Consider the following 24366-nt stretch of genomic DNA (forward strand, 5'->3'; position numbering starts at 1 on the left):
GATCCCATCCACAGATTGCTCTTGCCTTCTCAGTCAAATGACACAATAATTTTCTTCTTCAATTAATTTTTTGGTACTGTATTCAAATCAGTGCATTTCCACATTAGATACATGGATTCTACTCTGTTTTCTCTGTTTAAAATATATTTATAAGGGATTATTGTATGAGCTACCTTTGGTGAGCCTGTGTTGCATTTTTTTCAGTTGTCATTCCTCTTAGTTTTTCAGTTATTTTTAGACTGGTTTCTTGAGAGAATGAGGCTTATGTGGTCACACTGTCCACTTCTCATCCCAATTCTTTTCTCATGGTAACTTTTGAACTTACTGGAAAATTTCAAGCAACCTTGACAGAGAACTAGGTGCCTGGAAAAAAACAAGTTCCAAAAAACATACTGAAAATAAGTGATGTAAATAATAGGGCCTCTAAACCAAACTAGTGCCTCTACTGAACAGAAAGCCTTCCAAGAAAAAGCTTAGAGAGCAGAGGGCTGGTACAAAGAGGAGGACAGGACAGGAATGCCCAGCTGTGATAAAAGCTTCTTTAATAAGAGCTTGTGCTTTCTTTGATTCTGGAAACTCCAGTCATGGGGAGCAAAGCTGGAGGAGTCCTCCTTTTGCCACTTGCCTTATTGGATGGCCAGCCATAAGACTAAGGAATACAAATCCTAAATCTCAGCAGAGTGACTTTACCCCCATGTGCTTCTGCCTGTAGTTGTGAGCAGCTAGAAGATAGCTGTGTCCCCCTAGAAGATTCCTGCATGGGCAACCAAAAGGCTCTGCAGCTGCCAGGATGCATTTTCTGAAGTGATGATCATCTTTTGCCTGGTTAAAAACTGTATCCTGAAAAGGGATGAATCCAAAAATGTTATTTCATGCACATCTGTGGCTCTTCCCTCTTTGCTTTGTATCTAAAACTTTGTATCTAATGAAGTAATGCAGAGACTTACCTCTGTTCAACAGAACAATGAATTAAACAGTTTCTTGTGTCCCTTCCTGCACTATTATTGGTGTTCTTGCTGCTGTGATTAAGCTGCTGGTAGGGAATGTAGTGGGAAAAAATGGTGTTTTATCATTGAGCAGTGCTCTGGTGACTTGCTGGTGATACTGGAACTGTGCAGTGGAAAAGTGCTGGTTCTAAGGTAAAATTAGCGATTATTTGAAATGGAGACACATTACTCTAGACAGCCACGTAAGTTACTTTTGAGAGGAAAAAATAGTTTATTGTCAGCATTTCTGTTAGAAATGTGAACTTCAGTTTTTAAAAATCTCAGAACCTTTAGCTCATGAGTTCCTAATTAAAAAAATCAATTTTTCTTCCCCTTTTCTTTCCTTTGTGTGAAGACTTCTGAGAGGAAAAGATGAAGGGATGACTTTAGCAATCTGAATATACCTGCCCCACCCTGGATGAAAAGAATTCTTTTCTGAAATGCAACTTGCCTGTTAAGCTCCTGATTTCAGACTCTGTGTCTCTTGCATCATCACATCCTCATGTCATGCCTTCAGAATAATAAAAACATGCAGAATCAGGTCCTTCTCAAAGTGTATTGTGAATTATTAATCTTCTATTTGCACCACATTTGGGATTACAGAGTGCTTGGTGCTTGCTAGCAGCATCTAAACAATTTTATTTGTAATTCTGTCATCACAGTCTTTGCCAGTGCTTGTGTGTGTCCCAAAGGGTGACTTGTTAGTGCACCCAGGCTTCAATCTTGCACTTGTCAGGCTGAGAGGGGACTCTGCTCTGGTGACTGGTGCTGCCAAAACCTGCACCTCTGTGCTGCATGGGAGCAGGACTCTGCAGCTGGGAGCTCTGCTGAGCAGTGAAGGTCATGTAGCCAAAGCTGGAGAAATAAAAATGAGTTTGAGCAGGACCGTGAGGAGCTTGAAAACGGAAACTCAAAGGTGGTGAGGTTTCAGGCACTGAATGTGAAAATATCCCTGTAAAACTGACCTAGCAACAAATGAGAAACTATATACAAACTCACCTATTTTGGACACTGTAAAAGAACTTTTGGTTTAAATAAGACATTCAAAAATATTTCCTGTGTGTCATGGAAACTCTTCTTGTAAAGATACTCTGCAGAAGTGTTTTGAAATTATTTTAATAAGATATTAGGACAAAGTCTGTATAGATTTTGCTTATAAAGTTTGAATTCATTTTGTACTTGGCTGTTTTATATGGTTACTATTTATAGTTGCAATAGAATGTATGCCTAATCTGGGTATTAATTCCATAGGTTATTTGGGGATTAGTAACACATGAATGTATGGCTCAAATGGGATCATGTTTCCTGATGGATTCTGTAGTGTGCCCACAGTAACAATGAAGCATGAGAGGAGTTGGTTCTTTGTGACCACTGGGTTTTCTTTACACTGTGTGTATGTATTGTGCTTTTTTAGTTCTCTCATTTGAAACCTCTCATATAAAGCTTTTTTAAATGGCAAATGTTGGAGAATAATGGGATTGAAGTGGTTTGTGTGTGTGTTTATGTGTACACAACTAATTTTATAAATGTGTGTGTGGAGGAATTGTGATGTTTTTATTTTGTTGTGGAAGGAGATGAAAGTTTGAGATTATTTTTTGCTTTTTGTTCTTTTTTTCCCCCTTTTACCTCTTTTTTGTTGTACAAACTGGAATGCAGTCCAAAACAGTGCTGAGCTTCTAACCAGAACATATTCCCATCTGTAGTCAGTCATTGACTTCAATATATCTTTGTATTGGACCCTCAGCAAAACCCATAAGAATTCACAGCCTAAGCAGAAACTGAGCTACTTGGTTTCTTTCATATATAAATACAGTGATGTAGTATTTGCCTTTCTAACCATACAGAAGAAGAATGTTTCAAATTAAGCAAACAATCCATTTTCGTTAAAATGCTCAGTCTGTCATTTGAATGTAATGAATATGTTTGTATTTATATTTGGGGCTGATCCTCTGTTTTTTATTCAATTCAGGCAATGTTCTACGCAAGTGAGATCTGACCCACAGATTCTTGAAGTCTGTCAGACTTAGGGGATAGCTTAAACCATTTCCTCTCAAGGTCCCCTAGGCTGACAAAGCAAAGCAATGGAGGAAGAAGGAGAGATGGCAGAGAAGCTGGGACTCCGTTTTGCAATGCTTTAAACAAAGGGTGCTTTTGGTGTGCTGGCACTCAGAGTTGGTTTTCTGCCCTGTGATGGAGCTGGTGAAGTCTGACAGAAACCCACATGTGAAATCCAGTGGAGCCTGCCAGATGTGCAGTGTCCAAAACACATTGGGCATGGACTTGCTGGAGTGCTGACCTGTAGGTCAGAGCTCCCTGCAGGAAGTACCCAGCTCCTGTGCAGGTGCTGAGTAGTTGCTTTTCATGTTCTAATGGTGGCTTGTGAATCCTCAATGAACTTGCAAGAATGACACATGAGAACTTTCACTGCTCCACTGGGTGGCTGAAGCAAAATGTAGTGCCTGAGGTGCAACCTTTTCTTGTTCATAGTGTCTATGTGTGTTTTATTGTGTTTTTGTATAAGCCTTAAAAGCTGTTTTTGCTTGTTGTTTGATTTAAGGCAGTCCTCTTCTATCCTGAAGGAAGAAAGCCAGGTGGAGGAAGACCATGCCTTTGTTTAGTAAATCGCACAAAAATCCTGCTGAGATTGTGAAAGTTCTGAAAGAAAACATGGCCATATTGGAGAAACAAGAAAAAAAGACAGACAAGGTATGAGGTAACGTTGTAGAAGACCAAAAAGATTTTTATGCTGGGAGAACAGCAGAATAATGGGAATGATATTGCGTTTGGTCACTGCCTTGGTTCTGTGAGTGCTTGCCTGTGAATGTAGCTGTGTGTTTGAATGGTTCTGCTGAAATCAGGAGGCTTTTACATAAATAAAATACATAAAATCTGGGGCTCAGACAGAAAATGCTGAGATCCAGGAGCCTCAGCCAAAACAAAGGGTGATCTCCCACTACTTTAAACAGAGATGAATCTAGCAAAACAGCTTGGAGGGCTGTCTGAAAACTATTGTACTGTTAACGGTGTTAGCAGGATAACAAATGAGGTTGCCAATTAATGTGTAGGTACCCACAGAGAAAAACTCTACTTCTGATGCACACTGTTTCCAGAAACCAGGAAAGTTGTATGTGTCCAGATGTGTACAAAAGAGATCTCACTCTGTTCATCCTTTCTAATGTTCTGGGTGCCAGTGCTTCCTAAAAGAGCTGTGCTACTCATTTTCTATTTATAGTGCTAGGCTTTTGCTAATATTACTGCTCTCTTCTAATTCCATGACACAGACTCGAGTTACTTTTGCTGCTTTTCTAGTGACCACTTAATAGGTACAATGCAACACACAAAATCCTCCCAGTTAGGAATTTGAGCTTGTATAAATTTTAAAATTTTTTTTAATTTTTATTTTTTGCATCTGAGACTCTGGCCCTCTACAGTATTGCTGTAGTAGAAATATATGGTTTTAGTTAACAACAGACTAACTTTAAGTTAAAAGTGATTTTCAGTGGAAGCAAAAATAGCTGATGAGGAACACTGACACATTTTCCATGGAGCTGGTGTTTGCATGTGTGCATGTTGTGCTTCCCCCACCTTGTGCAGGAAGTTGTATGAAGACAAACCCAACCCAAAAAGTAGGCATGGAGCCCTTTGCACCCTTAGTGAAATCCTCTTGAAACTTTTTGGTTCAAAGCAAGTAGCTCAGAGTGTGTTAATTACGTAAGGTAAGTCACATGGATTTCTGGGAGGTCTCTGGTATTAGATGTTTCATTCTGAAATACCTTCAGTAACCTGAGAATGGAGAGAATTTGACTCTGAACTAAAACATAAAAAAAGTAACTAAATAAATCAACAGAATCTGTTCTGCCCTGCTGAATTCATCCTTTGGAGCCTGATTAAAGAAGACTTTCAAAGCAGAGGCTCCATACTTGGGTTTCTTTTTGATCTGCTTTGCAGAGTGACTCCTCAGGGTTGTGGTTTTGAGAATTTTTGGCTTTGAGCTGGTTTGTGTATTTGGGTGTCAGTGACAAGGAGAAATTCAGACTTCTTAGAAAACTAAGTGCTCAATGTAAATTTTTTGTGAAAGTCAGAACAGCTGGTGTGTGTTTTCCTCCCAGAGCAAAAGATACAGAATGCTTCCCTGGTGTGTTAGAATGGAAACAGCTCATGAACTCAGTGGTGCCTATTTTACAGGAAGAGGCTGATTTTCACTTAGTTTTTGTGTACTTCATTGCTATGGGGTAGAGGCTGTTCCTGGGGTGAAGGGGGGTGGTCAGGGGAGAGGAGAGAGAGGGACAAGGCAGCCCCTTCAACAGCAAGGCAGAAGGTGAGGAAAGCCTTTCTTTGGGTTGGTTTAAGCTTATGTGGCCTGTTGACTCAGGGCTTTGTACTGTAATGTCAAGAAGGAACATAGCGTCCTTTTCCTTGCAGAAGGAAAGGTTAGAGACTTCTTGGCAGTTCTGCCTTTCATCTGCCAAGTGTCCACTGAGCTGTCCTGAAATAAATACCTGTTAAAGAAAATAGCTAAATTTATTCTCCTGAGTTTATGGAAGTAAATCATAAGAACTGTCTTTACTACTGAGATGGTGATAAACTTTAAAAACTGGCAGGAAAAATATAGCTCTTGCAAAACCACCCAGCCCTATCACACCTGCTGCTATCCATTCAGGTTTGTGAGCTTAGTAATGCCATTTCTGCTTGCAGTTTGAGTCGGAGAAGAAAAGACAATGGGAAGACTTTCAGTGGCCTGCAGGTTTTCAAAATATATTCAGTAATGCTAATGAGTAATGTCTTTTCATGAGAATAATTGGAGAAACGAACTGAAAACAAAAGCAAAGAGAAACAAAGCACAGTGCTGTACTCTGTGCTCTTGGAAACCTAGCAAGGTTTTTAACTCTACCTCAAATTTGATTTCTGGAGGGAGAAGAGATTTGTCAAACCTTCGTGAAAGGGCCTAGAGGTTTAGCTACTGCAAGAGCCAGAGACCCTGGATGTCTCAGAGCTGGGTTTGGACCCTGTAGCCCTGTGACCTGGGAAGTTTGTGACTTAGGGCTGTCCAGTTTTTCAGCTTTCTAGCTCCTAGTCTGCTGTAAGAACTAAAAGAGTATTGTTATGCCTCACCATAAAACCAAAGTTCCTAGTTGTACTTCCAGGGTACAACTCCAGAGCATCCCTGATTTTGCGTGCAAAGTAGTTTCCAACTAGGACTTGCTTCAGATGCTTAAACAAGAAGATTTATCCTGTGACAATTAAGCTGTTATTGTAGTACAGCCAATGTGGTATGTGGGTTGAGACAGCTAAAAGCTGCTAATACAGGCAGAATTGGCAGAGAAGTGGGACAAAGCCTGAATTAACTGCAGGGCTGGCAGAGAACCTCCTTTCCTTTCCAGCTGAGAAATTGTGAGCATGAGGTGAAGATGCCATGGGCAGCCAGGAGGGCACAAGGTCAGACAGAAAGGGGCTTGATGCTTCTAATACAACTTTGTGCAACTTTCAGCAGGAACCACCTGTGTCTTAGAGGGCATGCTTTTAAATATTGCAGTAAGGATCATTCCTGCCAAGCTATGGAGTACACAGCTAGAGGGAACTTTGCAGCAGAGCAGTTAAGACTTCTCAGGCAATGGGAAGAGGGTGGAGGATATAACTTGATAGACAGAATGCAGAGAAGCCGGTTGTAAGTGTAAATGAAAGTATACATATTTTTTGAGGCATTTCCACATGCACACATAATATACAGGGGTTTGCACTCTTCCTTCATGAAGCTTTTTGTTACTCATGGAATAGTACCCATTCAAGCTTTAGCTAAACTCTATTGACTGCACTAGCATGTCTCCTTAGATAAGGATTGAATTTGACCCACTTTCTCCACGTGTCCAATTTTTTTGAAAATATTAATGTGTTGTGTTGCCATAGTGCTTTCTGATGCTTTTTTAACACTCCCAGCTGAAAAATAGGTTAAGTTTTGATGTTTGATTCTTATTTTTTTATGTAGGCTTTCTTGTTTGTTTGCTTGCATGGATATATGTGTGCTTAAAGCTTTGCCATTTTCTCAGCTACATTTTGATGGCTGATAGACCACAGGTTGAGAAGTGCCAGCACATCTGGCTCTCCTTTTCTTCTGAAGTGCTCTTTCTAATACCTTGTTTTTACAAATTTAAAAAAAAATAATATCTATTTTAAATGAGGGATTGCAGCACTGGCAAGTTTAATGCAATAATTGGGAGATTAAGTAGGGTAAGACAGAGCTGGAAAAGTGGACTAAAATGTTCTTTGTCAATAATCCTCCTCTCTTACAACATCTGAAAGGAAATAAGGTGTTCTTCAAGCATATACAATTGCTGACATCCTGTTTGGGCTTTGATGTGGTGAAGAACAATTAATTAAGTTTCATTGCAGTATTGTATAAATGTCATTACAATTTAATCTCAGTTATGTAGAATCGATCAGTCCTTGAATTTAATGAGAAATGTCCATTCTGGAACTACCTAGAAAAGCAGGAAAGTATTTAAATACATAGGAAAGAAAGCCTTCAGAGCTTAGGCTGTCTTCTTTCTGGTACAAACTCCTATAGCATTTGGAGGATGCATGTAAGTAGGGATGAAGAGAAGCCATGATACCTACAGGCCATACCTGTTGAACCTGAGGAAGAATGGACGGCATGTGACACTCTGGTCACACTGCGTCACTTATTGCTGGTGTGTTACTGTGTCTTTGTTGATGGCTATTGTAAAGGAACATTGATAGAAAAGTGCCTGACCAAGCTCACAAAAAAAGGGGTGTGACATCCTGACTTCTCAAAGCCCTGTGTTCAGCTGCTGGGCCCAGTCAGCACCAAGCAGTGCGGGTGGCATCCAGTTTGTCACTGAAGGACATCCTTGAGCACATGGCCCTCCCGCTGCCAACCAAACACCTTGGGGTGTGGCAGCCTGACTCAGTGCCATCTGGGGTGCCTACAGGTTGGGTAACATTTTCTGAACCTGCCCTGCAGCAAAAGCCTTCCAAGTGTCACAGGCTTTTAATTTAGGGCAACAAACGGATCTGAGGTTGGTTGAAACTTGGTGTAATCTTTGCATGTGGTCTAGATGGGCTGAAAGATTTGCAGTTTCTGGTATAGCTGATCCAAGACAAGGGTTTATTGTGGAAAATGAACCCCAAATGCATTAGAGCAGGTTCAGAGCACTGTGCTGACTGCTTTCCTGTCAGGCAGAACTGCAGGCTGCAGTGCCTTTAGTCAGTGCTCAGAAGCACAGTGAAGCGAGATGTAAAAATAACCTGAGGTGTCACACTTCTGCCCCTCTCACTTAAATCTCTCTAACGAGACTCCTCCTTCAGGTAGGTCACTGCAATCTTTTCTCTCTTTCATCTCCACGTGCTGTAACAAATTTGGTGCTGTTCACAAGGGTCAGGAAAGCAGCATTTTATTAAGGCTACAATTAAAAGACTTCAAGATATCTGGAACAAATACTTCTATCAATAAATCCTGCTTTTTTACATAGCAACAAGGAAGCCATTCCTGGCTGCTGCTCACCTGGCTGGCTGCTGTGTTGGTAGAGCTCTGGGGACTGGTGTGTGAGATGAGGTGCATGCAGAGGGCTCTGTGTGCATTTGCATGGAAGAACAGTTGCGTGACTGCCGGGAACATGAATACCCATGGATGCGATTCTGCAGCTGCCAGAGCCAGTTGCAAAATTGCTTTCCATCTCATTGCTGCACACTGAAACCAAGGGAATGAGATAAGAAGGGTTTGGCACCCCTTCCCCCTAGTTCTGTGTGTCCTGGGGTTTTGTGCAGCATTTCATGTTTCAGCTTCCCTGTTCTGCTAAGGCCTGTTATTGCTCTAGAGGTGGGAGAAACTCCAGATACTATCAGATTCTGGTGCCAAGAGTTTAAACCTGTCTCTTCTGGTTGCTTTTATTTTTAAGGACCTTCAGAACCTTTAGTTCTGTCTTAAGTGCAGCCTTAACAGTGGGAAAGGAATTTATGTCCAGGTGGGGCAAACCTGTCTTGTCCATTTGATCATACATCCTTTTAAAAGGCGTTTCCCTGCTGTGCTTGCTTGCCCAAATTGTCTTTGCCAGCTTCCTTGAGTACAGGTCCATAATGTTTTGCTAAATAACAGACATCAGGCCTCCTGATCCAAAATACCCACAGTTTGTCCCTGAAGATCCATTCAGCATGAAATTGCTTCAAGAGTAGGTCAGTTGGGGTGATCCTGAGGTTACGTGGTTGCTTGATTCAGATTCTGCTAATGGCCTTTCTTGGGAATCCTCCATGTAGAGAGAGCTGCATTGGCACTGCTTTTTAGGAGAAAAATTGGTTTGAATCACACAGTGAGAATATTTTTAAACCAGATAAGACCAAATCAAGGAGCTTTATGCTTTCAGTTGCAATATATAGCATGGAGTACTGGCAGATTACTGAATCACACATTGGAGTATTTAACATGGCACTGGCAGGCATCTCTGTGTGTTACTGTCTGCTGCTGTGCAAGAAAGAAACAGTTTATAGAGAGATTTTGGACCTGGAAATGTGCTAGGTACACAGACAGAACCTGTATGTGCCTATTTGCCATATTCTTGTGTTTCTCCCCTCCACAGCCTATCCCACTCTTGAAGATCAATCAGTCTTTCAGGGAAGATTTTTTCATATCAAATTTCAGGGAATCATTTTTCTGTAAGCTCCTTTCTTTCTGTTATGTTCCCGTTTTGTCAACAGTGACAAAACTTTGATGTGTGAGGAAAATAAACCGAGACAAAAATCTTCAACTTATAAAATTTCCAGCTCTGTTTGAAGCTGTTGGTAGGTTTAGAAAGACACATAAAAACTGACAAAAAATCAGCTTTGTGAGGAGGGGATGTTGAACATGTTTATAATTTAACATAGATAAGTTATGCAGGCTTGTCTATACTGTCTGTTTTCCACCTACAAGGCTGTTGTGGATCATCTAGTCCAGTAGGGTTGGCAGAGTAACCCAATGATTGTTAGATTTCAACATTTACACAAAATCCTGTCTTTCAAAATGGACCCAAAAACCTCTTGTGGGTTGATGGCCATTATAAGCTACATTCTGTGGATGCAGAGTCAGTTCTTGTTGGAAAGACCAGAAACTTGGCTTAGGAGGCTGACATCCTGACACCTATGCAGGCACAGCAATACTCATCTGTGTGTGCTGGGAATCAGCTTGCATTTCAATCTCACTATTTTGTCCCTACCTGCAACTTCTGACTGCCCAAAGTTCAGCATATCCCACGTTTGACATTAGTTTGTCTATGTATAAGCTGTTCTGTTTAGGATTATGTGTGTAGTTTTCTCCTTTCCTTCTTTTTTCCTCTCTATTCACAAGAGCCTCTCTAGATATAATGGCATAAATTCAGTCATGATGGAAAGGACTTGTACCTAAGGGATTAAAGGAAAATCTGCTGGAAATAAGATTGTGCCTAATTGCAAGAGTGAGCCAAATGGCTGAAATGCTTTGATATTTCATGAAATTGTTTCTTTTGCACTCTAACTTCTGCTGGAGTGATGGTTGCAGCACTTTGCTAGTGTTGTTCTTGCCACTGAAAAGAAAAAATAGCATAGAAGTCAGAATTAGGGGTTTCTAGCAAATCCTTTTAATTTTTTTTGTCACTGAAATTCTGTTTGTGACACAGCTGGGCTGAGGATATCTTGCTGAAGCTTTCTGTTGTTTTTTGCAATTTTTCCTAAAGAGGCTCAGGACTGGTGTGACTTCTTATGCAGATGTGTTTCTGTCATCTTGTATTTTCCATGTCTTCGAGTGAATAAATGTGCTTTGTTGTTTGTTTTGGACAGATGTTGGGTCTTTGGATCTTGGAATGTCTTTTTTCTCTGAGTATTAAGAAAGTTTCCATCCCAGAAACAGTGCTTATGTACTTAAAGTATTATTCTAAAATTGCTGTGAGATTAAGTGGAAATGTCAAAACGAAGGCTGTTAATTTAAGAATCTGTGTTTGGGATTATGGTTTTCCTCCAGATATATTGTGAGGGATATCCACTGAGGAGCAGTCCTTAGATTTGACCGTGAATAACTTTTGGTGGAGAGTTGCACATCAAAACACAGACCATGGAGAGGCTGTGAAGGGGGAGGAAATGGCACATGAAATGTAAATTGCATGTGGGAAAGCTGAGGAGACGAGTGGATGGGATGGCAGGTGATCAGAGAAATGCAGCTGTGGTGGCCACTTCTGCCCACCAGCACCAGTGTTTTATGTTTCATTTTCTCACGTTGCTCTTTTTTGCCTCCTTTTTGAGAATTAAACCTAAAGCTGAGTCCTGCAGAGCTTTTTTCTACGTATCAGACAGGACTGCTTATACTTGAAAGCAAAGTTATTAATGGTTTTTTTAAACTACAGAATGCCAGAGATATTCACACCCAGCCCAGCAGAAAGGGTGGAAAGCCAAAAATGTATGGGCTTTGCCTTTGAAAGGAAAATATTTCCCTAGCTCTTATAAAGATTTAGAGCTTTAGTTTCTAAGATAGAGCCCCTGTTGTTAATCCCATCTGTACTCTGTGGGATATCTCAAGTGACACACGACTAACATTTGAGGTAAAAATAGGCTCTTTTGCTGAGTGATGGTAAGGAACATCAAGATTTCTGCTGTTAGAAGTTATCACACAGTCATGCTCATTTACACACTGCCCATGCCGGCCTATCTCAACCAGCAGAAAACTGCAAGTAGGTACAAAGAGGTTGGGGGAGAGCAGTTCTTTATGCTGTGCAAAATCAATGCTTAAATCTTCCAGGTAGCTACAAGGTAAAAGTTGCTTTTTAGTGTGGTTGGTTTTGTTTTTTTTTTAGGACTTCTAGGTTTTTTGTATCATTTTTATTCACTAATTTGAATAAAATCTGTGATTGAAAATGTTGGGAGATCAGCAGCAGGTGGGAGATGCCTCTTCAGAACACTGGAGTTATGTTATGCAGATTGATGGGGTGGTATTTGAAAGCATGATGTTTTTCCTTTCAATATATATGAGAGATATATTGAAGTTATTGATGTGGCTTTGAACATCCATTAATTTCCAGTTAGCTTTTACAAATCGCTCTTGGATTTTCTGTGTTTGTCTTGATTTTTTTTCCCACTTGCTATGCTAACAAAAGGCTAACTTCAAGTTAAGGTCTTTCAAATATGTGAAATGCTGTCTTCAGCATCCTGCCTGGCAGTTTGCTGTCATTCTCAGCTTTGCTTTCAGACCTGTTCCTTACTTCCTTCCCACTCCCTGCCAAAGAATCCAATCAGCCTTGCTGCAGGTGATGTGTGTATTAAATATGACCCGACACAGAAGGAGCCATTGCCTCCATAGCCCCGTGGCTGGAGCAGGTGGGATTTACAGCACACACATCCACATGAAAAAAAATTACTCCTTTCCTCCACAGAGTCTTTATTGGTTCAAAGTGGAGCATGGCTGTGAGGAGAGTGTGAGCCAGAGCTGCCATGCTGTAGCCAGTGGCTCTTTTCCTTGGGAATCTGTATTATCACTCATATCTGATTTTCACCTGCTGACTGCATGAATGCTGAGCTGTTACCTGTTTACAGGCGTGTCTCCTTCCTTTCCCTCTTGCAATCCTGCTGGTCAAGGTTCTTTGTAAGGCAATTCTGATTCATCCTCTACATTAGGTACCTGAAACATTGAACAAGATTAGTATACTCTAGGTGGGAGTAAAAGATGTGAAAGATCTATTTTACTTCACTTGGTGGCAGCTGTGGAGCTTTACTAAAGCAAATAGTTTCATTTAAATTTCTCAACCTGAGGCTGAAGTGCCTGTGTCGTCAGTGAGCAAATCCCGTGTGGAAGATGCTGGCTCAAACCACACCTGATGAGGAGAAATGAGATGAGGCAATGTGAAGCTGTCAAGCTTGGCTGGGATAAAGCGGATTTTTTTTCCTGGTAGCTGGTAGAGTGCTGTGTTTGGAATTTAGGATAAGAATGAAGTTGGTGACACTCTGATGTTTTAGTTGTTGCAGAGCAGTGCTTACACTGAGTCAGGGCCTTTTCTGCTCCTCAGCCCACCCCACCAGAGAGTGGTTTGGGGCTCAAGGAGCTGGGAGGGGGCACAGCTGGGACGGCTGACCCCAGTGGGCCAAAGGGATGTTCCCTGTCACATGGCACTGTGCTCAGCACACGGTGCTGGGGGAAGGCTGGCCAGGGCTGCTGCTCAGAACTGGTTGGGCACGGGCTGCTGAGCAATTGCACTGCGCATCACTGGGTGTTTGTTGTTATTGTTGTTTTACTGCTGCTATTTCTTCCTTCCTTTTCTATCCTATCAAGCTATCTTTGTCTCCACCTAAACGTTTATTTCCTGCCCCCAGTTCCTTTCCCCATCCTGCTGAGGGCAGTGAGCAAGTGGCTGTGCAGGGTTCAGCTGCCTGCTGGGTTAGGCAGTGCCACAGGGCTGTGAGTGTTTGTTTGGGTTCCCAGCAGAGGAGCCGGCACAGCCCATCAGGAAGCACTGGGTGGGCAGGCAGCCCAGCAGCACCCCTCTGGTGGGAGCAGCCACCTGAAGGCTTGGCACCTTCATCTGGAGCCTCTTGCCCCACGAGTGCCATGGAGCCCACTGGGGAGGACAAGGGGAGCAACAGCGAAATTGCTGCTGCCTCTGCAGGGCTGTGCCTGCCTCCAAACCTGCTAAAGGGTCTCACTGGTGCTGGTTGGTAATTGATCTCTTGGTTCTATTTTGTGCTTATGGTCTGTTAATGGTGATATGTCATGTATAAATTGAATTTATCTTGTGTAAGGCCTGCAGGGTACAGTATGGGTGCTCCAGCCTCCATGATTACCTAGAATTATGATATCATTTTGCAATAGATAATGTTAATTGTAAGTACATTAAGAAACATTTGTTTTGAAATTCGTGCCTTTTAAAAGAACACATTTTTTTTTTGTTTCCTGTTTCATTTTTTTAAAACAAATCCCATTATCTGCTGGCAAAAAGGCATCGGAGGAAGTGTCAAAATCTCTGCAAGCAATGAAAGAGATTCTGTGTGGGACCACAGACAAAGAGCCACCCACAGAAATCGTGGCCCAGCTTGCACAAGAGCTCTACAACAGTGGCCTTCTAGTGACACTCATTGCCAACCTGCAGCTGATAGATTTTGAGGTAGGTCAACATTCATAAACTTTTTTCAACTCCTTGGTTTTGGTGCTGTCAGTTACTAGAGCCATATTTTTCTGAAGTCTAAATAACTTCATTGCATTCAAAACTGTTTTCCACAGGCTGAAGAAAGTTGCTGCTCTAGATTGGTTGGTGTCCTGAGGACACTGGCAGTAAACCTGATTTAAATTTAAAAATTAAAACAAAAAATATAAAGAAATATTTCCATGTGTATCCAAACAAGATAGGTCATGGTGCTGGGAAGACTGTCTAGGACCAACCTTGTAAACTGCAGGGATGATCTTTGGGATAGTGCTAATAGAGCTACCTGCTGTCTCTGAAGAGTGTCCAAATTAGAGAGGGTTCAGGGACATGGAATAAAAATAATTGGAAGCATGGAGAATTTCATATGACAAAAACTGAAAGAATTAAAATGGTTTAGTTGAGAGGAAAGGAATTGAAAAACATGTTAAAAACAGACAGCAGGTCAGAAGGTAATTTGGCTGTCCCCCACTTAACTGTTTCAATTAAAAGAATAAGGGAATATAACTTTTTTTTTTCACAGTAGAAAGATGAAAATGAATGTGTGTGTATATATTTTTTTAATTTGATACATTTAAATATAAAATTATATATTCATTGGAACTGCTTGCCAGCTTTATTGTTAAACCAAAAACCTAGTAAACAACTGCTATGACAACTAAACTTGCTTGTAAGTGAGGAGAAGAAGAGTTATGGGAGCAAAGGTTGCCGTAATTCAGGATAAATATCAATCCTGTTAATTTACTGTTGACCGGTAGGGATAGGAATAAACTCTGTCCCTGTCAGGTCATTGTCATTCCTGTGGTTTGCAGTCAGCTGGGATGGTGCCCAGGGGCTACTGGTGTGAGTTCCAGGATTTCTGTGGGCGCTGGGGATTCCGCACGAGTGTCTGACCCCCAGCGGGAAATCCCCCGAGCCAGGAGCCAAAACTCCACCTGGAACAGGAGCAGCACCCAATGCACAGGCAGCTGCTGGAGGGAAAAATCAGCTTCTCAAAGAGATATGATACTCTCAGAGACACCCTTTGTGGGAGTCGTGTGTAGGAGTTATTTTCTTTCCATTTTGTAAATGAAAGAAAGGGAGGAAAATGGGTGATTTCATGTTTTCCACTCCACCCCCTACCACCAGTAAATCCAGGATCAAGGACTGATTTATTTATTTTGTATTAATTTTTGAAAATGGAATGTATCTGTTTTTGAAAATTTTTAGTGGAATTCTCTCACTCTGCCTCAGGTCTTAAGTTCAGGTGGATTTTTTTTAATGCTTTGTCTTCTCTGTGCATCCACTGGTTCCTGTTAAATGTCTAATTACAAAAATACTCAAAAACTCAACAACCAAGCCCTTAAAAAACCCTCTAAGAGAAATGGAGAAGAGGGAAGGAGAAGATACTGAAAGCACAGAAGGGAGACTTCTGCATTTTTTTAGTTACATGACAGTCTGTATTGCTTTTGCCAGAGAAAAATTCTGTATCAACCTATTGAACACACTGTCCTAAAAAGCAAGCACTGGATGAAATTGTTGTTGAATTGCTGTTATTACAAACAATTCTCATAATTCTTATTGCAAAATATATTTTTTATTAATTGCAAAAGCTTTCCAATCATTTAGCCAAGCTGTTATACATGTTCTTTGGACAAAACACTAGAAACCAAACATCACTGAACAAGAGGACAGTAAGAGCATGTGCTGCTTTGTCTTCATGTCTTCCCACTGACTTTTCCAGTTTATCAACTTTTCTGTTTCCATTTTGTTATATTGGTGGCTACAGCTGGTATTTAACTTGCTTCATTGAACAAGCAATTTCATCTCACTGTAACATGCAAGTTAATTTTTTGATCCGTACAAAATGGTAAAAAGCAAATCATAAACTACTGAAAATCTGATTTCTGAAGGCAATAATGTTACTCTGTTTTGTCCTGATTCCTTGTGTCCTCCTCACCAACCCTGCTGCCCACTTTGATCCCAGTTTTTCACAGCTGAACTTCCCTTTGAAGATGTGTTTTCAAAGACAGTGTAGGGGAGACTTCCATCCCACATCCATCACACATCCATAGAAGACACAGGTTTATTGCTTCTGCCACTCAACAAACAAGATATAATCTCAGTGATGATATTGTTTTGAAGCATTAAAGTCAGGTTTGGGCAAGAGCCCAGAATCAAGATCTGGGCTTTTCAGAAATGTAAAATATGAAATTTATTTTTGAACTTCAAAAAACTGAGGCAAATGTGCAAACAACAGAAGTCAACTAAAAATGTAGATGTTACTGTGTGTAAGCCTAAAAGTTCACAAACTGTAAAGCCCCTAAAATAGGCAGTAAATAACTACAAGCCCAGGACTGGTCATTTTATAATCTTTTCCCTACTTTGCCTTGAAACAGGGGCTACATTATGATATAGGTGTTATACAATTTTTTATTTAAATAATGCATCCTTGTCAGGTTTCTTTTGTTCTTGTCTAGCCACTTTCTCTTCATGCTGCCTTATCTTGTGCTTCAGTGGCCACATGTATTTCATTATAAGGCAAAATTCAATTGCAAATCCAAGTAAGGAGTGTTTCAAAAGTACTCTTACAATTTTAATGTTTGTCAGGTGGTGAGGGAAATCTGTCATGGTTCCTTCTATTTGCCTCCATTCCCTCCTGGAGAACCCATGGAGATCAACTCTGGCTTTCCCTGCCACTGATCTCTAGAAAATTAGCTATAATTGGATACTAATATCTATATATCTATATATCTATATATATCTATATATCTATATATATCTATATATTTATATATCTATATATCTATATATATATCTATATATCTATATATCTATATCTATATATCTGTATCTGTCTCCTCTCTGCTCATGGATATTGTGCTGCAATGCACACAGTATTGAGTAACCAATATAAAATTTGGCATAGCAGAGAGGATCACTTAATTTCTGGCCATCTTTACCTCACCCTTTCAACAGCTCTTCTCTGTCTGAATTGTTTTCATCTTGGAATAACTGCTGAAGCCCATGGGGATCACAGGATTCCAGGCATATGATATGGGTGTTGTAAAGACAGGGGAGAATGGGATGACTTTATACAGAATTAGCCTATTTGAAATTATGTCCAAGGGTCAAAGAAAGTGTTGCAGATAAAGGCAGATGGACTGGCCTGCACTGATTTGATTCTCCTGTTTAATTCCCAGAGTCTCCAAGTCTCCAAGCCAGCTGGGCTGGAACAAGTAGGAAGGCAGAATATTTTGTGTTCCTCGGCACTGATTTATTTGCAGAGGTGAAACCAGGGAATTTTCCTCCGTGTGAAACTGTCTGCTCCTTGGCTTCAAACATTCAATAATTTCTCTGCCAAGGAATGTTTGTCCTCCCAAGAGAGATCCATCAGCATGTACAGATTATAGGTGACCTTTTGCTTTAGCTTGCCCTGTGCATAGTGACCTGCTGTTGACTCAGTGCCTTGGTTACTGGTCCTGAGTGCAGCATCTCCCACGTCCCTGAACTTCACATCAATCTGGCTGCTGTGCCAGGGGAGAAAGTGGTGGGGGAGGACGTGGAATTCAAATGCAAGATGTATTGGTGAGCCCTCTGACTGAACAGAACATGATTTGGAAAGACCTGGAAAGCTGTGTGCACAGGGAAGCATTTGGAGACAAGCTGTGCGTGTAGATGGGTGCATACAGCACAACATCAGGACAAAGAGAAGGACTTTAGCTTTGATTAAAGCAGAGACACACACGTGATGCAGCCATTTTATTGGCAGCAGTTATTCCATTTTCCGTGGTAAATAATCGGCACAGGTTAAATTTAACCCTGATTTTCAGAAATGTGATCACACACTTGGAGTTGTTTGCACTGGAGTGATAAAAAGCTTTAGCTTTTTAAGTGTAGGCAGTGTGGCAGTGGTTTGGTGCCAGCTCTGTTACTCACATCCTTGGAGGCTATGGGAGTAACAGCACACACAGCAGCTGCAGGCTTGGCTCGGGGTCGGGGCTTGCTTTTAATGTGCTTTAGTGTTCCTATTTGAAATAACCAGTGTAGGAGGAATGCACATCTTCATTTAGGGAAAACAAGGTGCAAATGGGAGTGGGGAAGTCGGGAGCCTTCAGAGCTGCCCGAAGGAAGAAGCCTTCCTGTGGCATTGGAGAAACAGCAAATATGAGGCAGAGGCTCAGGAGGAAAAAAAACAGGCTGAGCTGTTCTGATTTCAGTTTCATTTGCACTTTAAATTGATATAGTAAATGGTTGTTTGCTCGTGTTTTTCTAAGCAAAGATATATTTTGCTTCTTTAACAGGGCAAAAAGGATGTTTCCCAGATATTCAACAACATCTTGCGAAGACAAATTGGCACACGCAGCCCTACTGTGGAATACATTAGTGCCCATCCACATATCCTATTCATGCTTCTAAAAGGGTAGGTGCTTTAATTTGAGTTTCATTAAAGAGCATTGCCTGAAACATGCTGGCAGTGCAGTTCATCTACTTTCTCACCTTTAGTTAAAAAAAAGAAAGGGGTTTCAGATTTTGTTCCAGCTTTCTTACTCTTTTTCCTGTTGACATTCTTTCTATGGAACTCTATACTTTTTCATGATCAGATTATTCCATTTGGCTGTTATTTCTTCACCAAACCTTCATGTTGAAATAATTATGTGCTGGTTGTTTTTGACTGCACTCCATGTGATGTGTACTCCATTTCTCACCGTGAACTCTTGTGTAGCATTGCTGGTGACCGCTCACGTTCATTTAGACCTTTTTGCACTGCAGGAGTGACCAGCAGTGGTGTCTGTAAATAACTGAGTGGTAGAACAGAGAGAAGCAAAAATGCATTAAAAGACTAGTTGTGCCTGTGGGACAGACTTCTCCAACACTTGTGGCCACAAATGAACTTCAACTTTACATTCTTTCTGTAATTAACTCCACAACTTTCAGCATTAATTTTTTTTGGTCTTTTAAACCTCAGGACAACGATGATAATTCTCTCCATCATTATTATAAACTGTTTTTAATTTCCTATGTATATACAATAATTTTCTTCCCTTTTCTCTGTCTTTGCTTTTTCAGTTTTTCACTCATTTTGATCTTGCACATTGAGCATGTATCACTACCATATGTCTGGGCTTTATTTAAAGATAAAAATATTTTTGGATTATGTCCCAGATTTTCTTTGGCATCTGTAGCAACCAGGAATATTAAGAAGATAGTAAAGTTTTTATGCATATATGCTTCTGACAGACATTTTACAGCAAGTGACCTGAGCTGGTGGATGAATTTAAATAGCATCACTTAGATGCTTTTTTTTGGGACTCTTGCTGCATGCAGCAGTGTCTGTGGTCCTTGAGATCCTTGTTCATGATGTCTTGACTGGCTCTCTGCAGCGCTGCACTGGCTCAGAATTGCCATTTCTGTAATTTCTGTTAAAAAGTGCAGTTGAATCCATCAGTAGGAGCCCAGAGTCAGTCCTGCCCAGCCTGAGCAGCTGCTGCAGAAGAGTGTAATGATGTCAGACATGATGATGCCTTCCCTGCCTGTGTCCTGCTGCTGGGACTGTCTAAAAATGGGGCCCAAAATCTGTGCCTGCAGCCAGGGCAGGGCCCTGAACACACACATTGCTGCATGCCCGCAGCGTGGGGCTGTGTGTGCAGTCAGCTGCAGGACAGGGAAACAAGCGCCTCATGTTAGGCACCACCACGTGAAAATGTGACTTGAGGACATGTTTTCCTGTTTATTTAATGCTGAATGAATTATATTATTTATACTATATAGATATATATTCATATAATGCTATCGGAAATACAGGAAATCAAACTCTGCTAAAGGAAAGTGGGTTTGGCTGAGTTGTGCCATTTTGTGTTTGTTACATGACATCATGATATTACCTGGAGAGAAAAAAAATCACCTCTACCATGACTATAAAAGAAATGGCCCAAGATTACTGTGACTGTTGAACTTCCATTGGATGCAAAATTTCCTCTGCCCTGTGTCAGTCCCCAAAAGCAAGAGGTTCCTTTTTTGTGGCTTAATGTGAGCTGTGTTAGGTGGGAAGGATCTTCAATCAGAGCTCCCACCCAGTGTTTCCTGTCTCATACTCCAGTGGAACTGCCAACTTGAGATAACAGTTCCTACCTTTTAGGCTTCATTTCACTTGTTGCCTGCTTCCTTCCAGCTTCTCAGCTTCAGAAAACACATAGCACATATTCAACTTTCTTTTTTTGCTTTCTTTCTTTTCTGTAGGTTATTTGACTTTGCTGCTGCACTTGCTTTAAGGATTGCTTTGCACTTGCTTTAATAGCATCTTATTTTCTGTGTGCAGGCTTTGTCTGTAGGATTTCAGATGAGTGCAGTATTTGGTGTACACAGAGAACCAGTTGTATTTGGGCCAATTTTTTGCTCTGGTGTCAGCCTATTGCATTAGCCCAGAAATAACTTTGTTCTTTGTAAGTTAAAATACTTTCCCTCCAGGACAGTGACTGTTGAGGACTTAGTTTATGGCACTTGCATTGTTTCTCTCAAGTGACAAATTCAGAAGCTTCTTTATGAATATCTATCTGTATCTCATGCCACATGCTATCTCTACCCTAGACACCGCCCCAGCCTGTGTTGTGATGATCTCTTCACATCACAGCCCAGCCAAAGCTTTAGTGGTGTATTGGCTGAGGTTGGAGAATTCCCCTTGAGTCTACCCAAGGATAAACCCAGGCTATACAAGTAATGTAAAGTCAGATCAGAATGCATCTGGTTAAGACCTTGTGTCTCCCAGGCTTGATGCCTTCCAAATCTCCTGTCTGTGCACCTTACGTTGTACCATCTTCTGCACTAACCATGGAAGAATGATTCCCCTTGCACAGAAATGCTTTTCTGCTCTCAGTCTTGCCCCTTTCAAACTTCACAATAAGTGTTTTGAAATACTTCAAGTCCATTGTTTCATTTTCTAGTTCTCTCCAGTATTCACTGTGTGGGGGTTTCTTCAGGTTGTAAGTTCATCCAAACAGAGAAGAACTCAGTTGTTGTTTTTTTTCTGCTGTGGAAATACACCAGCATAGAGCACTAATTGCTCATTAGAAGTGATTTCAATCACATTTCTATCATTCCTGCCTGGTGGCTTTGCATGTAAGTGTGGGTGCAAAGGACATGCTAGCTATGACTGGGCAGCCTGTAAACTTCTTCCAGGCTTATTCCAGGCACCAAACCGAACTTCCCTTGCTTGTGTGAACAGCCAAAGGTCCATAACCCACTTCCAGATAATGGAGCATTTGACTAAGAATGATTCTGTTGATACTTAATGTTTGTAAAAGTTATTGTGCTGGAAACAATGTAATTTGCTTTTATTCCAACCAAAATATTCATTAGCCAACTATTAAATATTTTCCTGGCTGCACTCCTAGGAGCAGCTCTGCCTCATTTTCCTTAAAAATTAGTATTCCTGTTAATGGAGTTGATGCCTCAACGGGAAACATCAGTGAATTTTTGCTGTCTGAAGAGTTAGAAATTCAAGTTTGCAAATGCCTCACCAAACCAAAACAAATAGGGGCTTGAGTGCCTGCATTTCCTTGAGGGTGGGAAGCTTCATTTGCCTGTTTGGAATAGCAATCCATTTTCATTAAGCCAACTATTGTTGACAGCAGGTTGAAGTATGCAGCTCTGGTATGCTTGCAGAACACAACTGTTCTTTTAAACTGCATGCTAGGGGTAAATTTGAGGGCCCACTCACTTACAGCACAGATGGCATTTTGTGTTTTTCTTCCTTTTTAAAAAAAATGTATTTCTTTTGGCCTAGTGATAGGAATTAATTGTGCAAAAGAAAAATGATGCTGATAAGCTCTGGGTGATAATACACAGCTCTGATATAATATAACCAGTTTATTGAAACAGAGAGTGCTTTCTGTCCCCTTGGACTTCACCACTTTCACATGATTTCTGGAAAATTGCTGGAAAAAATTAATTTTAAATCTTTCTTGACTGTTGGATTTCATCTTTTTTGTTTTTTAATGTGTTTCTAACAGTTTTGTTTCAGATTAATTTCAGCTTTAAAGAAATCAAGACTTTATAGAAATTGAAGATGATCTGAATTTCCTCCCCCCTCCCTCCCTTCCTTCCTTTCCGAGGGTGAGATGTGTGCTGGCTCCTGGCTATTGCAGGGCCTCCTGTGCCATAGCAGGATTGTGGCTTGGGGAATGGCTGCTTGTGTCCCATCACAGCCAGAGCCTCTGCAGAAGAGGCATTGAGCCCAACTCCTCCTAAACTGAAGAAAAAAAAAAATAAATTTCAGAGCTACAGAAAGCTTAATCCTGTGTAGACTGCCTGGAGAGACTCTTCCTGCTTTCCTCATTAATACTGCAGAGTGATGTCCTCTAGAGGAGGAGTGGGAGGTGATGGATGGTCATGAGGTGTTACAGTTTTCTTGAATAAACTGAGGAGCTCAGAACTGAATCTGAAAAGGGAGGTTATTATATTGTACAGGCTATGCTTTCTCACAAGGCCAAAAGGATGAAGGGTTTCTGTTGAAATGTTGCACACTCCCCACGGTCTTTCCACAGAGAGGGGGAGTAGTGCAAATTTACACCAAAATGTGGTTTGGCTTGGGAAGAGAGAGTTTTACAATGAAGAATTCTGGCAGCCTTGTCTGTGTCTGCTCCTGAGCTTTGGGATGAGGTCCTGCAGCTGGGCACAGCGCTGTGGCTGGGAGCTGCCCTTGGTGGGTGGTGTCCCTCCCAATAGGTGTTCCCGTGCCACAAAGTTCCCTGTTGCTAGAAAGGTGCCTGTTTATCTTCTTTCTACTATGTTTTGATGTTTTCTGTTTCTCTTCATTCTCCAGATATGAATCCCCAAATATTGCCTTACGTTGTGGAATCATGCTGAGAGAGTGCATCCGCCATGAGCCCTTGGCCAAAATCATACTGTTCTCAGAACAGTTCAGAGACTTTTTTAAATATGTGGAAATGTCAACATTTGATATTGCTTCTGATGCCTTTGCTACATTCAAGGTAAATTATTCAGTACATGCATCATAGTTTGTGTCAAAAGCAACACTCCATCAGAAGTCATCACTGAGCGCTGTGTGCCTTTGAACTGGGTGGCTTGTTTATTGTTCAGTAAAGGATACAATTAATTAACCCTTGGTCTGATTGTAGCAGGATTCACAACAGTGATCAACTCTGCAAAGAATCTTTAGAGAAATGTAAATCTGTGTTTAATAAACACTCTTCACCTTGATATCTCACAGTCTTTTATGCTACCATTTAAAACTCAAATGAATCATGTATTACCTACAGCTGTTGTAAAATGCATAACCTTCTTCTCTCCCTACCTTCCCCCACCACAAACCCACTGCCCATCATGACCACACGAGTGAATAGAAGGCAACATTTAAAACTAGCATTTGAAATAATTGTAATTTTTGCTGTCCCTTCTGAGCTCAGCAGTCAAGTAGAGATGAATGCCAAGCCTGCTGATTATTTTGCAATGTATTCATAGTCTTATTTTTGTGACCCATGGTTCAGGCTAAGGACTGTAGTGCTGAAAGCCAAGTAAGTGGAAGCACTGCATAGGCTCTGTAGAGTGTAGAGCAGAGTGTACTGTGTAGAGTTTGTGTTGCATTAAAAATTAGTTGGGTGAAGATGCCAAATTTCTTGGAGTTTGTATGTGACCGTCCTCCTTCCCACCAGGTGCTAGTACAGTCTCTGAGCAAAAAAAACCCCAAAATAAATTCGATGCCTGTGAACTCCACATACAGGGAAGATTAATTTATTTCTGAAAAACAGTTTAAGAAAGCTGAGGGAAAATCTTTTTAGTCAAAGACTCTTCTAAATATAGATCCAACTCCTTTTTTTCTTCTATCACTGAGCTCCCTGCTGTCATAGAAACACATTGTTTATTCTTTCTTTTCAAAGCTAATTCGAAACATGATTAAATAGACCTCAGGAGTAATTGTAAGGAATGTTAGAGCTCAGCTCAGTGATTCTACATACACTGAAGCCTGGCTTTTTACTGGTGTTTACTAACCTACTGAATGGGACAAAGATTTGCATAATGGAGATAACATTGCATTCTTCAGTAATGACTTGAGCAGGATTAGCAATTCAAATCACCCCTTAATCAATTGCAGCATCTTTCCATTATTTTAAGTTTCACTGTTGTGGTGTCCATTAGGTAAAGGTTATGAAATTCAAAGTAGCACAGAAACACAGACAAGGTATAAAAATGCAACATAACTGAGGTATTTAATTCTTCTGTTTCTGGCATGAAACATTTTA

The 24366-nt window shown here is 40.9% G+C and overlaps 1 protein-coding gene across 6 annotated transcripts in view; it reads left to right on the forward strand.

Moving 5' to 3' along the window:
• The window catches only part of CAB39L (calcium binding protein 39 like), a 60734-nt gene that overhangs the window by 22831 nt on the left and 13537 nt on the right, over window positions 1-24366 (forward strand). For all 6 annotated transcript variants that reach the window (XM_074535417.1, XM_074535420.1, XM_074535418.1 and 3 more), the window contains 4 exons: window positions 3544-3692; window positions 13928-14092; window positions 18412-18530; window positions 22929-23097. In XM_074535417.1, coding sequence (XP_074391518.1) covers window positions 3591-3692; window positions 13928-14092; window positions 18412-18530; window positions 22929-23097 — 555 coding nt within the window. In that variant the 5' untranslated portion in view covers window positions 3544-3590. The remainder of the gene's footprint in view (window positions 1-3543; window positions 3693-13927; window positions 14093-18411; window positions 18531-22928; window positions 23098-24366) is intronic.

The sequence above is a fragment of the Zonotrichia albicollis genome, chromosome 2, assembly GCF_047830755.1.
Source record: "Zonotrichia albicollis isolate bZonAlb1 chromosome 2, bZonAlb1.hap1, whole genome shotgun sequence".
Lineage (NCBI taxonomy): Eukaryota > Metazoa > Chordata > Aves > Passeriformes > Passerellidae > Zonotrichia > Zonotrichia albicollis.